Source organism: Ambystoma mexicanum, chromosome 10 (assembly GCF_040938575.1).
Source record: "Ambystoma mexicanum isolate Mex_15411 chromosome 10, UKY_AmexF1_1, whole genome shotgun sequence".
Classification (NCBI taxonomy): domain Eukaryota; kingdom Metazoa; phylum Chordata; class Amphibia; order Caudata; family Ambystomatidae; genus Ambystoma; species Ambystoma mexicanum.
Genome location: NC_090932.1, coordinates 879,550,974 through 879,565,438, shown reverse-complemented (window position 1 = coordinate 879,565,438; position 14,465 = coordinate 879,550,974). Strand labels below are relative to the sequence as shown.

At 44.7% G+C, this 14,465-nt stretch overlaps 1 protein-coding gene across 1 annotated transcript in view; it reads right to left on the bottom strand.

The window, feature by feature from the left end:
- BDH1 (3-hydroxybutyrate dehydrogenase 1) overlaps positions 1-14,465 on the bottom strand; it is a gene marked incomplete at its 5' end in the record, with an annotated part of 252,875 nt that overhangs the window by 199,826 nt on the left and 38,584 nt on the right. The window contains 2 exons of the mRNA XM_069620231.1: positions 6,917-7,049; positions 7,133-7,211. Of these exons, the coding sequence (XP_069476332.1) occupies positions 6,917-7,049; positions 7,133-7,211 (212 nt within the window). The remainder of the gene's footprint in view (positions 1-6,916; positions 7,050-7,132; positions 7,212-14,465) is intronic.

Genomic DNA, 14,465 nt, shown 5'->3' with positions numbered 1-14,465 from the left:
CTGTCTGAACCTCGCCCATTACAAGACCCAGCTCTACTCTGTGAGCCGCAGGAGGGAACATGGGTGTTATAACTCTGAACACCACCATAGGACCAGACGATCGAATGCGTTGGAGTCCCAAAAGTCCACCCCAAGGGAAATTGCTAGAGAAAGAATAAGCAAAAGAATTGTGGTCATCTAAAATGGCGGTGAAAATGAAACCGCTAGAAAGGAAGTAAAGGTGTGATCCGTAAGGACACGGCCATCTCCCAGGTGTCCGAGCATAACAGTACTATCAAAACTAAAAGCCAGATTAGCACTTCTTAAGACTGAAAAAGTGCATTATGAGGAGTTTGAGACACACTCCCCACTCCCCCCATCCACCTCGCATCTAAACTAAAAAAAAAAAAAAATAAGAACTAGGACACAAGCAAATCGGCTCACTGAACTAAAGAACAAGGATGGCGACCTGCTATTTAGAAAAAGGGCATACCTTTCCTTTTTGGGGGATAGGTCTGAAGCCCTTTACTCTTCATAAGGTTAACAAGCAATGCACTCCTACCTGAATAGAATTCGACACAGATATCTAGGCTCGGGTAAAAAGGAATGTGGGACAAGCTAATCAGAAAGGAAATTATTAAAGTGAAAAGCTGTTCAAAATAAATATCACTGCCTGGATGATTATACAACCCTGAATATAAAACTACAATATAATTTCCTGCATTAACTGGGCTGCCCATTTAACGCTACAATTCTGAAAGGAGAGGACAGGGACAGGATTGCCCAAGCCGGTGAAGAATCCCACATGGTGGGCCTCCTACGGGTCACCACCTCACCAGAACAAGTTTCAAGGTCACACCGGAACATTGATGAAGACCTATAGGATGAAGCAGACGGGAAGATGTACTGTTGATGTTGATTGGGGCAGACCAATGGGGATTCATGGCCAGGCAAGCTGCGAATAATATGCAAACATTTAGTGTTCACTAATGTCAAAGCTAGTTAAGATGCCTTTAATCATTTGATTCCAAGCGATACAACTCCCTTTCAGCATGGGAAATGTCCCCCAATTCAGCTATTATTACAGCACTGTGAAGAATGCAAAGCAGAGAACTTTGATTTGTCAAATAATCGGCCAATTTCCAACTTTTCGTTCCTGGCCCAGCAAATGGTCATACAACTGCAACAATTAGTTGAGAAAAAAAATCTTTGACAACGGCCAGGCATTAGGCCACGACACAGAACTAAGCTGGTTGTGATCTCAATCACAAAGGACTTTAGATGAGAGACAGTCTTGGACAGTGTTTCGCTTTGGCCTTTTGGACCTTACTGAAAAATCAGACGGTATTGGGTCTTTTTTCTGACGATCTTTTGTTACTGGACAAACAAAAAAAAATACACAAGTCTGCAAGCCCTCTAAGCCACACCCCTCATGAGTGCGTAGCAAGGAGGGTTTGGGGTGAAACCACTCGAGTGAAAAAGATGGTGGTGGGCGGCAGAGCAGCTCCCAGGAGAAATTTTGCAGCAGTGATACTCCTACTCCAAATTGTCATAGTCCGAGACTTTGAATGCCACACAAAATCAGCCTAAAAAAGCAGTCAGTGTGGCTCTTCAACAGTCGTGATTATGGCATAGAATGCACCTGACAAGTTTGACCATGCCAGACTAAAAACCCAACTTCAAAAAGATCGATGTCACTGGATCATCATTGTCCTGGATGGAATACATTCCACCAGAAAGAATATGCTTTCAAGTCGCATTTTAAGGCAATTAAATGTGATATCCCACAGGGTTCTGCCTATCGCCAATGTCATTTAATGTGGATCTACTTCAATGGCTTCTGTCTGTTCAAATGTATGGTGTGACATTTTTGACATGAGCCAAGAACACCGAACTCCTAGTTAATCTTAAATCTTCGGCAGCTGTCTTAGAAACATACCTTACTAAATTCACAGACTGCCTTGTGGCCATTGATTCTTTGATGGGCTATAACAAGCTTAAACTAAAAAGACTCCACAACCCAAATCATGGTGATCATAGCAAGACCCGAAGCCTAGCCACGAGCTGTATGGCTTAAGGCCCTGGTCATCTCAACATGTGGTGAGGTACATGCAAGCTCCATTAGACTACTTTATGTTTGGCTCCACAGATCAGCTCAGTGACTAAGACTAGCTTTTTCCTTCTTCAAATTGGTAGAAATATGTCCTTTATTATCTTTTCCACATAATGTACAGTGAATTCTAGCCTTGGTCACCTCCAGACTGGACCATGTTACTGGCTCCCATCTGTGCTAACCTAACTTTCGCATATCTGTCCACAGCACGTTCACAACACAATTGGACTTGGCTGTAAGAACGATGTGCCTCAATCCTGTGCACTCTGCACCGACTACCAATGTGCAAGTCTGTGGGGTGAAAAGACAGCCCCAGAGCCACAGTGATGGAGAAGCCATGCTAAGCCCCTATTGCGAGAGTGAAACTGGCTAATGAGGAGTTCCATTGAAATATAAAAGCCAGTACAAGATTTCGACATAAGGTCTAGTGAAATGGAAAGAAAGGATGTAAATGCAGGAGTGCACGTGGAAAGACGACAGTTGAAACACTGCGCATTTGGAAGATAAAACGCAGGAATGATGCCTGACATTTAAGAAATTAAATCAAGTGACAGATTGCGTTCATCAGGAATAAAGAGACTTAATTTCCATTATATAAAATGACAGCCTGTAAAGATGAAGGCCTATTTTGTTTTGGTTTCCTATGTTAACTATGGTCTATCTATGTAGATAATGCCAAGAGTGAACTTATTTCTGTTCAAGCATTCTGTAAAGAAAGTTTATTTCTTGCCAGCAAGCCCGGATGCAATACAAAACGTCATGTGTAAATATGTTTCTTAAATTTAAAATGCCATTTCAATGGTGCATGTAACTGAACTGGTTGAATCTGGAACTGTGAAACCCATTAGCAGGCAGTTGGCGTATTGGGGAGAGGGAAAGAGCTGGCCAATCCGTAGCGTGGGAATTTTGATAATAATGTGTGTCACCAGCAATACAAGAGATCAGTTTTCTATCTGAGGGGGACTGACTTGCTGATCTTTCTTTGACTTTGACTCTTGGGACCGATATTTGAACTTTTGATGTTTCCCTTGACTTTACCACTCTATTGCTGGGCCTTAAACATTGCGTGGGAGACAGAGCCTGGGAAATCTAGAAGCTACATGGGCCTGCCATTTGAGGAGCCAAAGGAAATCTGGGTGCTGGAGACTGCCCTTGACTGACGCCTTTGACCAGATCTGTGCGGTCCTCAAAGGAGCCCTGAGGTTTCCCTGGATTCCCCATAACCAAGGCCTCCCATGTAAGAAGATATATGTCAAAGCTATCAAAAGTGTGTGGGGTTATTTGCCAGGCTTAATCTCCATCCGGCATAGCGGGTGGGGGGGGGGGGGTAGAACTGGGGACATCCTAGGCATATTTTATTAAATCTAATTCAAATTAATTCCACTATAGAAAAATCACCCGATCCATTTAAATTAAATTGTGTTGGGAACTGTGCGTCTTAATCCTTTCAATTCAATTGTGAGGAGGGGGGTGAAGCTCTGTAGATCCTTGGCACATTGAAATGAAGTTAAATCAATTAATTCCCATACAGAAAATCACGGGAGGAGTGTTGTTAAGAGTTTGAAACAAACAAAGTTCATACCAAGTGTGTTAGAGCTGGTACATACAATAAAGTACTTGGGTGACTACCTTTCTGAAACCCCTGTCTTTGTACCGAAGGGGGGTGTCCACTATCCCAAAATAAGTAACCCTAAAGCGCTGCTATTCAAGTGAATGTAGAGGGTGCAAAACGAAATTTCCCCATTTATTTTCTTGCATCCCAAAACGATTTTCCGAAAGCCTTGCGTTTCATGCAAATAAAAAGCCCAAAACGATGTTCCCGTCGAGTTCCTTTCTTGACTTTGCCTTTTTTTAAAAAAAAAAACGATTTTGCTACTGTATTCCCACTCCCTGTAACTTTCCTTCAGATCAGAGGAGTCATATCTAATTGATGCCTGGAGGGTGGGGCTTGCTGGAGAAAGGTGTACTGTGCCAAGCGAAGCAATCACGGTGTGTTGTATATGTTACCTATTGGTTAATTTGCAAGAAATCTGATGTAAAGTGATAACTGTTCATCTCAAAATGTTACCTGTGTGTTGTAGTATTTGGAAGTCCATTAGATATATGTTAGTCGATTGGTGCAAGAAATTTGAATTTATGATATTGTGTAGGGCCACAGCATTGGTGGTTCATGTTTTGGTTGCTAGTCTTCTTTGTCAAACCTTAAATAAATATATATTGTTAGTATACACTGGCTAGGTACCTAGCTCATTGGTGGTACAGAGGGTATTTGTTGGGGTTGCGCGAGACGGGTTGAAGGCCTCACTAAAGTTGAATCTGTATAAGCGCTTTGGGTACAAGCCACCTTGCATGTGGGGGAAAGGAACTCGCAGAGTTGAGAGCGTCCGCCTAATATATGATGGCCTTTAAAGGCCTGATAATATATTGTTTCTTCTATAAAGCTCTGCCTTCTTTGTTGAGAAAATAGTTTGAACCATATCATTCCTTCCCTGTAATCTAGGATCTGATGGAATCTTGCTTTTTGTAACTAACAAAATAGGAAAGTTACGGCAGAGCATTCTCGGGACAGCACGCTGCTCTTTCATTTCATCACGCCATCTACAATCATCAAACAAATGAAACTCTTCCCCTTTAACTCTATGTAAAGCTTCATTATTCCTAGATATGTTTGTGGTCCGAATGTTTCAATGTCATTAAGCTTTTAGAGTGATTATGTGTGCTCTAAAAACCATTATGATTTCGCACTTATACAAAGCCTCACTGGGGCAAATCTCCCTGATACAAAAAGTGTTTGATCAGGTCCAATGGCATATCTTGAAGCAAGAAGTGCTCTGCAAGTTATGGGTGCAGATGTGAGGGCTATCATGGCAATCTATGTAGTACCCTTGTCCAGGGTTAGAAGGAATGGGAGATCTCATCATTTCACATGTCACTACAATTGTATTAAAAAAATGTTTAAAAAGTCTGCTCTCGTGTGCATTCATAGACTTGTAACTTCGGAGGCGAAAATAAGGACAATCTCTCCGATTACACAATCCAACCCAACAGGTTTCTATCCTAACACGGTTCATGGAATTTCTAACAGGGGTGTCCAATTACTATGCAACTTGTTTATTTATTTAGCTAATAATTAAAGAAATGGTTATTGAAGTGGCATAAATGAAAATGCTACATTCATCATTCTTTAATGTGCGATTCTATGCTGCCGATTGTTCCTTCTAAGCGTTTCCTTGCAGCTTAACCTTCTGATGGAGACTATAAATGTGTATCATTACTGAGAAACCCCCTTCTGTCGGGGCTATGATGGTGCATATGAGACCACTGGGTTAGGACTAGCGGCACATTACTCAAGGAGTCAGTGAGGCCCTGGAACTGCTGACATTGCGTTTTAAAACCAGGGTGCCTCAACATTGAGATTGGGCAACGCAGGATCGTGGCCATCCTATGTGTGTGTGGAACATTACTAGCGGTGAGGAAGGAGCTGGCAGGCCTTCGATTTCCACCATAGACGTGACTTCCTGAAATGTTCTGGATCAAGTAATGGGTGAAAAAGACTTAGCAAGAGTCTCTCCAAAGCGAAAGGAGGAGTCTTCTGGGGGGCTGACAAAGCTGTCACTGTGTTCATTATCAGAGGTTTCAGTTCCCTTTCATCACTACTTTGAGTAGTTTAAAAAACTACGATCTTGGGCGCGGGAAACAAAGAAGGGGATATGCTGTCAGCCGGGGTGTTGCTAGGTCTGGAAAAGATCTGGGGCTATGCTAATTTTTGGACTGGGGGATAGCTAGCCTTTTTGGTTGTAACCCCTCAGCTTCAATCCGGAGCTACAACCAAAAAACCTGGGGCTATAGCCCCCTTAGCAACACCTCTGCAGTGTCAGCTGACAGTTTTTCTATTGCATTGCAATGCAGTAAACTGCCTCCGTTGTTGATACTCATAATGCATTGTGTGAACCTGGTTTCTCCAACCGTTCTCTTTCCTGGCAATGCCTGATGAAGGCTATGAAGTGTGCTACTACCAATCTGTTATGCTTGATTTATGCTTGATTCAAAATGGCGCGGACGCGCAATGCATTCTGGGAGCGCTCAGAGCCATGTTGGATATTTACTTCACACCGCAGGGAAAGGTTGCACACATTTTGCTGAAGTGTTAGATTCACAGTGCTGAGACAAACATGCTTTTCCAAACCTGGTACGCGGTCAAGGCCATTTCTGCTGGTAAAGCTAACGTTGTTATGGCTTGCTACAGTTCTCCGTGGGGCATGTTTTTAGAGCAGGGAGGCCCTGCGTTCCTTGGGGGGAGCTCTCGATTGACCCAGCTGGCAACCGACGGCTGTTCCTCAACTGCGCAGGTGCAATTTCCAGAAGGTTCGAGAATTAACAGCCCTTCGTGGAGGGTGTGTATATGCAGAAACCCAGAGGGGGTCAGGTGAGACTTCAGCCAGAGAAGGACACTCTGTATGGCCTTCCTGTGAGCTGTGGTACTCTCGGCCTGGCTGTTCCCGGGGTTTTCCAGCCGCTTCTGGACGAGAGGAGGACTTCTATTATGCTCACGGTGATGTATTTCTTTTTGACTTCTTTATTTCTTCTGTGATCTATGTCCACATTATTTCATGAGATATTTCTATGTACTTGTAAGCTTTGAATAAATAGCCGTAAAGAGCCGATTTATCTTCTAAGAGTGCGTGGTTGTGAGAGTTATTGTGCCTGTCTGTTTTTTGGTTCAAAGTACTTGCTCTATAACTGCATTGATGATTTATGGTTGTTTCATGCACTTTTCGGGGGAGAACAGTACACAATCAGAATTCTATTGCCCCGTTGTCTTACCTTTTGCCACCCTTTTTCTCCTTTAAATGTAGGTGTCTGGCGGTTACATTCGAAAAGGTTCGAGCAGTCCTCGTGGCCAACATTGCTGCGCAGGGCAGAGAACTGGAAAAGAAACAGCTTCTTCCTATGAACACTGAAAAAACAAAGCAAATCACACTGCTGCACATCACCACCTTCCTTGCCACAACAGTAAATAAAACGCGTGAAAAAGGTTACCTTTGAAAGTTTCCCCCTCCAAATTTCAGCACAGGCACTCCAACAACCGTTATATTTTGCAGGTGCTTCAGAGTCAAAACTGACCAGAGAAAAAAAAAATTATACTTCCAAAAAAGAGCATGTATTTACAAAATGAACAAACAGGCACTACCATAAGTTAGGAAAACCCATTTTACATGGAGGGATCTAATATGGAGATGAATGATAAGGTGCAAGTAATACTGATCATGCAGATATGGTTTCTGTACTCGGACATGGTCAATTTATGTTTTCTGTACAGAATCACACTGTTCATCTGTAGTACAACTGCATTGGTACAATTTATCAATATATCTACTCACGCTTGGAAAGCGCGACGCACACACAAGCGCAGGATAAAGGCTGACTCACTCTATAGTGTGCAACGCTCTCCCCAGACTGAAGTCCTAGAAGGTTCTGTAGTCGAGCCTAGTGAATGGTTGGTGACGGATGGAGGGGGGTCTGGGGAGGGTGGAGGGGAAGGGAGGGCTGTGTAGCAGGGACAAGGGGAATGGCGGGGGATTCTCCCACCTCAAAAAGCAATGCAAAGAGGGAAAGGGTGGGGGCAGGCAGAGAGCTGCCTTGCAGGAGGTGGCCAATCAAATGCGTCCTTCTGCTACGCCAACACACAGGATTCAGACATAGAACCTATCTACCTTTAGAAAGCAAGCATTCTCGGGCCTAACTGGCTTCTAGTTATCAATCTATTTTTGTACTTATTGTATTTGTATAGAGTCTTAATCCAAGACACTTTACAGTTTAACAAGGATACATCAAACATGGAACAGTAGAAGCAACAATATACATTAATATTTTGGTTACTTTGTAAAGGTTGCTGCGCAGTGGAAAAGACCAATTCTAAAATGGCTCCCAACGGGAATCAATTTGGGGCTAACTTGCATCAATCATCTTAAAAACACTACAGGGTTACCTTGGCATCCTGGGAGACTATAGTGGAAATCTATAGCCTACCAAACACAGACAGGTGGAATGAGAATTCTAAGATGGCAGACTGGTAGTAGCAAGGCCTGAGGCAAGGGACCTATTAAATACACTGACACAGGAAACACTGCTGGCGGATAACTACCGGGCAGTGGCGGAGCAAGCCGAGGCCAAAATCGTGCACTGGCGTGCCCTTCCATTGTTACTGGCCGGCAGACTCTCACTGGTGAAAATGATCCTGCTCCCTAAGTTATTATATATCTTCTGCAATGTCCCCGTCTGGCCAGGTAGGAGATACTTTGCAAACCTTCATAAAACACTTGCACAATTCCTCTGGCATTCTGGTGCGGTATGTAAGAAATGGTCGGACATGTGTCTGCCCTATGACAGAGGGGGCTTCACAGCCCCGGACCTGCTAAAATATTGGACGGCTGCCCAGGCACAATTCGCTTCGTATTGGTACCCTGGACCCCCACCCCGCCCTCACGTCAAGTTGGAGGTCCTGGCGGGGGCGCGCTGTAACATAATGTCCCTGATTCTGAATAGGAAGTACGAACCGGATTCGCCTATCGATCCGGTCCGGGCCACCGTACAGGCCTGGGGCCAGCTGTTTGCAACTTGTGATGAACAACACCCATATTACAAGTGGCTCCCTGCCTGGAATGTTCCCGGGCTGGAACCCACACACGACACCGCAGTGGCGCGGCACTGGGAGGCGTTGGGTTACCGCGCCCTCACTGACTTTTATCCAGAAGGGAAATTTATAACACTGCAGACGTGGAGACCGGGGCATTCTGGTTCAGTTATGGAGCTCCTGCAGTTCTATAGGCTACGCGCAGCCTTTCGCAGCAGGTGGCCTGACTTTCCTGCTGAGCCCCGGGACTCCCCTGGGGTTGCACACATTGCAAATTCGGGAGGTGCACGCGGAGTGGTCTCCTCATTATATAAACTGTTGCTTTCCGCTGCCCCTCCCCGACCATCCAGGGCATGGGAGGATTGGGCCGCTGAACTGGGGACAGAACTTACTGACCAACTGTGGGGAAAAATGTGCTCTCATACCAGTGGGGTGTCTTTGAACTTCCGTTACCGCACCATACAATATAAACTGCTCAACAGATTGTATTATACACCGGGTAGAATATCAAGATTTGCACGCTCTGACCCCCCGGCTCTGCCCTCGCTGTGGTGCCGAGGGTGCTGACCATTTACACATGTTCTGGGCCTGCCCAGAGCTGGCCACATTCTGGTCTAAGATCATACAGACACTGTCTGCAATTATCGACTCCGAGGTCGACCTCGACCCATTGGGGGCATTGTTTGGGGTGTGGATCCCTGGGGAGCCTAGAGATGTGGTTAAGTTCCTGAATGTGAGTCGTGTGGTGGCCAAGAAATGTGTCTTGCAGGGTTGGAGGAGCTCGACCCCCCCGACATATCAAAAATGGCTGAATCTGCTCACGTGGTCTCGGAACTGCGAGGAGGGATTCCTGGACATGCTCCCGACCCGTTCCCGTCCCCATAATATTTGGTCTGCCTTCAATAGCTATCTGAATTGTTTAAATGACACCTCCTTGACGGGCGGGTCCTCCCGGTCCTCTTCAATCGCTGTTTAAGATGTTGGTGACTCATGCTTTGTTGCTAATTGACCTCCGTTGCCTACCTTCTGCATATAAGTCCATGCATCCATGTATATGTATACTGAATTTGTTCTTATTGTCCCGATGTAAGTGTGTATGTTATCTGCCTCTGTCAGAAAAAATAAAAGTTTAAAAAAAAATAAAATACACTGACACACCAAATTCTGATGCCTCCCTTAATGGCAGACAAATTATAAACTCTGGGCCTCCAGTTGTAGGAGAAAGAAATCACTATAAGACTGAGCAGAGAACTAAAGGGTTTGTTATATGATTTGGCATTTATAACGCGCATGTACACAAGTGTTTCTAGGCGCGACAAAACAAGGAGGGGAAAACAAAGGGAGAACAAAGAAACAATCTTACTAGGCCTTGTGTCATTCAGATCACGCAAGTGCGGGGAATAAGGAGGGGAGAAGTGCCGGGGGAGGGTAGGGGAGACGTGCAGGTAATCCCCCACTCCGACGGTCCACTGTATCTCCCTTACTTCACCCTCTCCTCCTTCATCTTTTCCCTGCATACCCTTTCCCTCCCCCTCTACATTTCTATCTCCCTTCCTGCCTTCCTCATCTCTCCCCTTTCCTCCTCCTTCCTTCCTCGATTATAAACCAGGTAAATTGCCCTACATACCGTTTTGTTAGCTTGTTTCATGTTTGTAAATTGCTTCATTTCATTCTCATTAAGTTCTATGTATCATTGTTGTTATAATGTAAAGCGCTTTGGCATAAAGCGCTATATAACCAAAAATAAATACAAACTCAACTGCAGACAGAAGGTGGCTCATAAGCGCAGAGAGAAGGGGCTGTAGAGTTGCAGGTAAAGACCCTTAAGTGCAGGGGGAGCCCGGGAGGCAGTGCAAGGGCAACTGGACATGCAGGAGGCTGGGCCAGAGTTCTTAGTGTAGCCAGGTGACCAGTGTGCAGAGCAGTCAGGGACATCAGTTGGGGGAACCAAGGGGGGGGTGGCGGGTGGGGGGGGGGGGGGAGAAAGCGGAAGCAAAAAGTAAGGTCTTGAGTGGCCTCCGGAACCGGAGGTGGTTGTGCTCAAGTTTGAGAGAGGCAGGGAGGCACCCTCAGAGGGAGGCACCCTCAGAGGGAGGCACCAGCTGAGGATACAGAGATCTACCCTCCACTCTCAGCCTGAAGAAGCATCTGACCCTCAGAGAGTTGAAGGTGGATGAGCGGAGAGCTCAAGAAGGAAGATGTTTAGGAAGAGTTGGGGGAGGGTAGTGCAGTCCCAGGCCCCAGGAAGCCTTATGACGATGCAAAGGTTCATGAACTTGATCCTTGCAGCCACAGGAAGCCAGTCAAGAGATTTCAGAGCTGGAGAGATCCGATCCCTGGGCCTGAGGCCATGGGCATGCCTTGCAGTCCTGTTCTGGATAAATTGTAAAGGTCAAAGAGTAGAGGCAGGTAGATTTAGAAAGAATCAGTTGCAGTAGTCCAGCCTAGAGATGAGCAGAGCTCTGGAGACAGTGAGCTTCTGGGGGAAAGTGAGAAAAGAAAGAATACCTCAGAGGAGGTGCAGCGGATAGTTTGACTTTTTAGATATGTCGGAGATGTGAGGAGAGAAGGAGAGGGTGGAGTCGAAGAGGACACCAAGGTTCTTAGCCTCACAGGAGAAAGCAGGAAGAGGGCCCATTGTGGGCAGCCAGACAGAGAGAGGAAAGGAGGGAGCAGGTGTAGGATCTCAGTTTTACTGGCATTACTGCTTTTGGTGAAGTTGATCAACAAGCAATGAAGTTAATCAGTTGAAAGTGCGGGTGGAGGTGCAAAAGAATTTTGAGGTGCAGGAAGAGGTAGAGGATCTGAACAGCAAGGAGGCAAGAGAGCAAGAGTTTGAAGGAGGGGGATATGGGGGACATGTGGAGAGAGTGGAAGATAGGAATGAGCGGAGGGAAAAGTATGGACAGAGAATGGCATGGAAAGAGAAATGTGGAAAAGTAGGTTGAAAAGGAGGGGCAAAGGAGGGAGAGGAAGCAGCAAGCAAGACAGGATGAATATGGAAGGTCCACTGGAGAGGGACCGCCCGAAAGCACACCACCAAAAGTCTATTATGTGTTGCCTGGGGGAGGAAGAAGGAGGAATGAGAATGTGGCTGAATGACAAGGCGGTTAGATGAGAGCCAGTTTAAGGGCTAGTGGCAAGGCCCAACAAATTCCCACAGGCACAACTTAGCATCGGCTCAGCGAGGAGGGAAGTAAGACAGGACCAAGTGGAAGGTTGAGGAGCCCAATACAGAGGTGAGCTAGTGCCCCACCCAGCATCCCAACACTAATGTACCTCACCACAGAGGGAGACACTTTGAAACAGGTTTATTTGCAGTGAATGTCAAATAAACGTTTCAAACATCCCCATACTCGCCAGCAAGGTCAAGTACTATGAAATGGTACTTCTCCTTCATAAATCTCCTCACCAATGCAAGTGGGCTAGCAGATTTATTTTGCAAGCCGTGTTGACGAAACCAAAATGTTGTCTGTATTTCCAAAATTAACTAATAAACTTACATACCATGTATCAAGTTCAGGGGATGAAAAACAGAGGCAGATTTTATTACTTGACTTGCAAGCCGAAAAAAAAATGCATCCCGCATCTACTGGGAACCTACCAATCTAACCTGACCTGCCCCCAGATCCCCAAGCCCTATAGGTTATTGGTAACCTTGACAGAATCCAAATGTGAGGGACATACAAGTTTCATCACCCACAGCATATTGAGGCCACCGTCAGGTGTAGCTTAGAATGGGAAGTGTCCTACTTGTTTTCCTGTAAAGAGGGATGTCCAGAAGGGTGCTTGTTGGCTCCCCTAACATTCAACCTCTACCCAACGCACTGCATGATGAGCTGCCATCATAGTTCTGATGGATTGTAAGTGGGGAGGGTACCAATGCCATTGAGAGCTGCTGTTTACTTTTAACATAGTACGCCTCCAATTCTATTCTATTACAAGTTGTAAATGAAATGGAAGCAAAAGTGTCATTTTACAGAGAGGCCCACCTACTCAAATGGCAATCACAATAAGCTAAGAAAATGATTCACAGGCATTTTTCAGCTAGATGAGGAGGGGATGTTGTCTCACCCTGGGCATGATCGATGCTCCCATCAAACGACATCAGGACTTCCCAATTAAATTAATACATAAAGTTGCTTGGTTTGCAGAAGGGGGACATATTTAAGGAGAAGACCTCAACTCAGTCAATCTAAAAGAATTGGATCAATTAAGAGGTGGGCGCAATACAATGATTTCAAAGAAATAAAGGAGCATCTGAGCAATTTGGCAGCACTGCAGCACTGGATGCATGGAGAATAAGGCATTGTAAGGGTGGGCCCCTTTATCACCTCAACCCAAGTGGGCCTACCACTTGAAGAACAAGTGCATGTTTATTGTACAATTATCCTGGGAGCTGTTTGATGGTATTGTAGGACCAAAGTAACTCAAGTCAACAAACCACATCAGTTGACATTTTATATACATTTTTGCAACAGTAAAAACACTCCCAGATACTTTATTACAATCCACCGCCCACATGTGATTGGACAAAACCATCTTCAAAGAAATCTCATCTTTCTCCAATTCCTACGTTTCCATTTGTATCCCTCATCTTAACTACCATCTTCAGCTCATGTGTGGAACAAACCTCTTAGGATTCTTGGTGGGTCTTGACATTGTTATTTAGTTAAACATTTCTATGCAAACATAATTCATTACTTGCAATAACTGGGCTAAGCTCCTTTAACTTGAATATTAATTTGCACATGGCTTGCGTAAATATTTCAAGGTATATGAAGGAGGCTGGGTAAAAAATCTCTCGCCGAATTAGCAATATCTCATTCCCCAGGTCACTGTTTTCATTTGAAAATTTGAATCTAAAATAACTGCCACTTTATCACACATAGTACATCTGAAAATACATTTGAAACTCCTGGCTTCCCATTATGTTAGCCTTGGGCATTGACTCACCCAGCGTTTTTACTGCTGGCTAAATCAAACGGTGAAACCCCTTCTGTCACGCTCCCATGCTTCAGGAGATTACCTCTGCTGTCTGCAATATTTGTCAGACCATAAACTCAAGGGCAGTTTCTGCAGATGAGCAGACCGCAAAGATTGTGAAGTTACTTATTCCCCATCCTGTGTCCTCTGAAACCTCACAGAATCAGTTTCTCAACAGTCAAGGTTCACTTTGCAAACAGCCCAAATTACTGTGTTTTGAATAATATGTAAAAATAAATAAAAACACTTTATATTGAGGTTCGTTCATGAGTTCCCCATGTATGTGTATCAATCTGCATGTATGTTTAATTCTGGCTTTCTATACCCATTTCTTTTCCTTGCATCTACATAAAAACCCTTCCCCGTTTCTTAGTTTTCAAATCATCCCATGTGTGAATTGTGTTACATTTGGTGGTTTTAACATGTTCTCTTTCTGCGCGTGTGCAAGCTAATATGTATCAATTCTAGAAAAACAGTGCTGCTTTAACATATCCTATCTATAATTACCTACACTCGATATATATAAAATTGCAACATCGCGCTCAGTTTGCCGCACAATAGTCATCAATACAGCACGCACAACATAAACCCCTCGCAATCATGGGGTCCCTTCCTGATCACCCTAACAGCATTCGGAGTAAAGGTTAACATTCGACTGGCAGCCATGCAATTCAGAAAGGTCCTCAAAACCCTATTCTTCATGCACTGAAGATCTCCCCAACTCAAACCACCAGCTGATTGTAAGGAAGACAT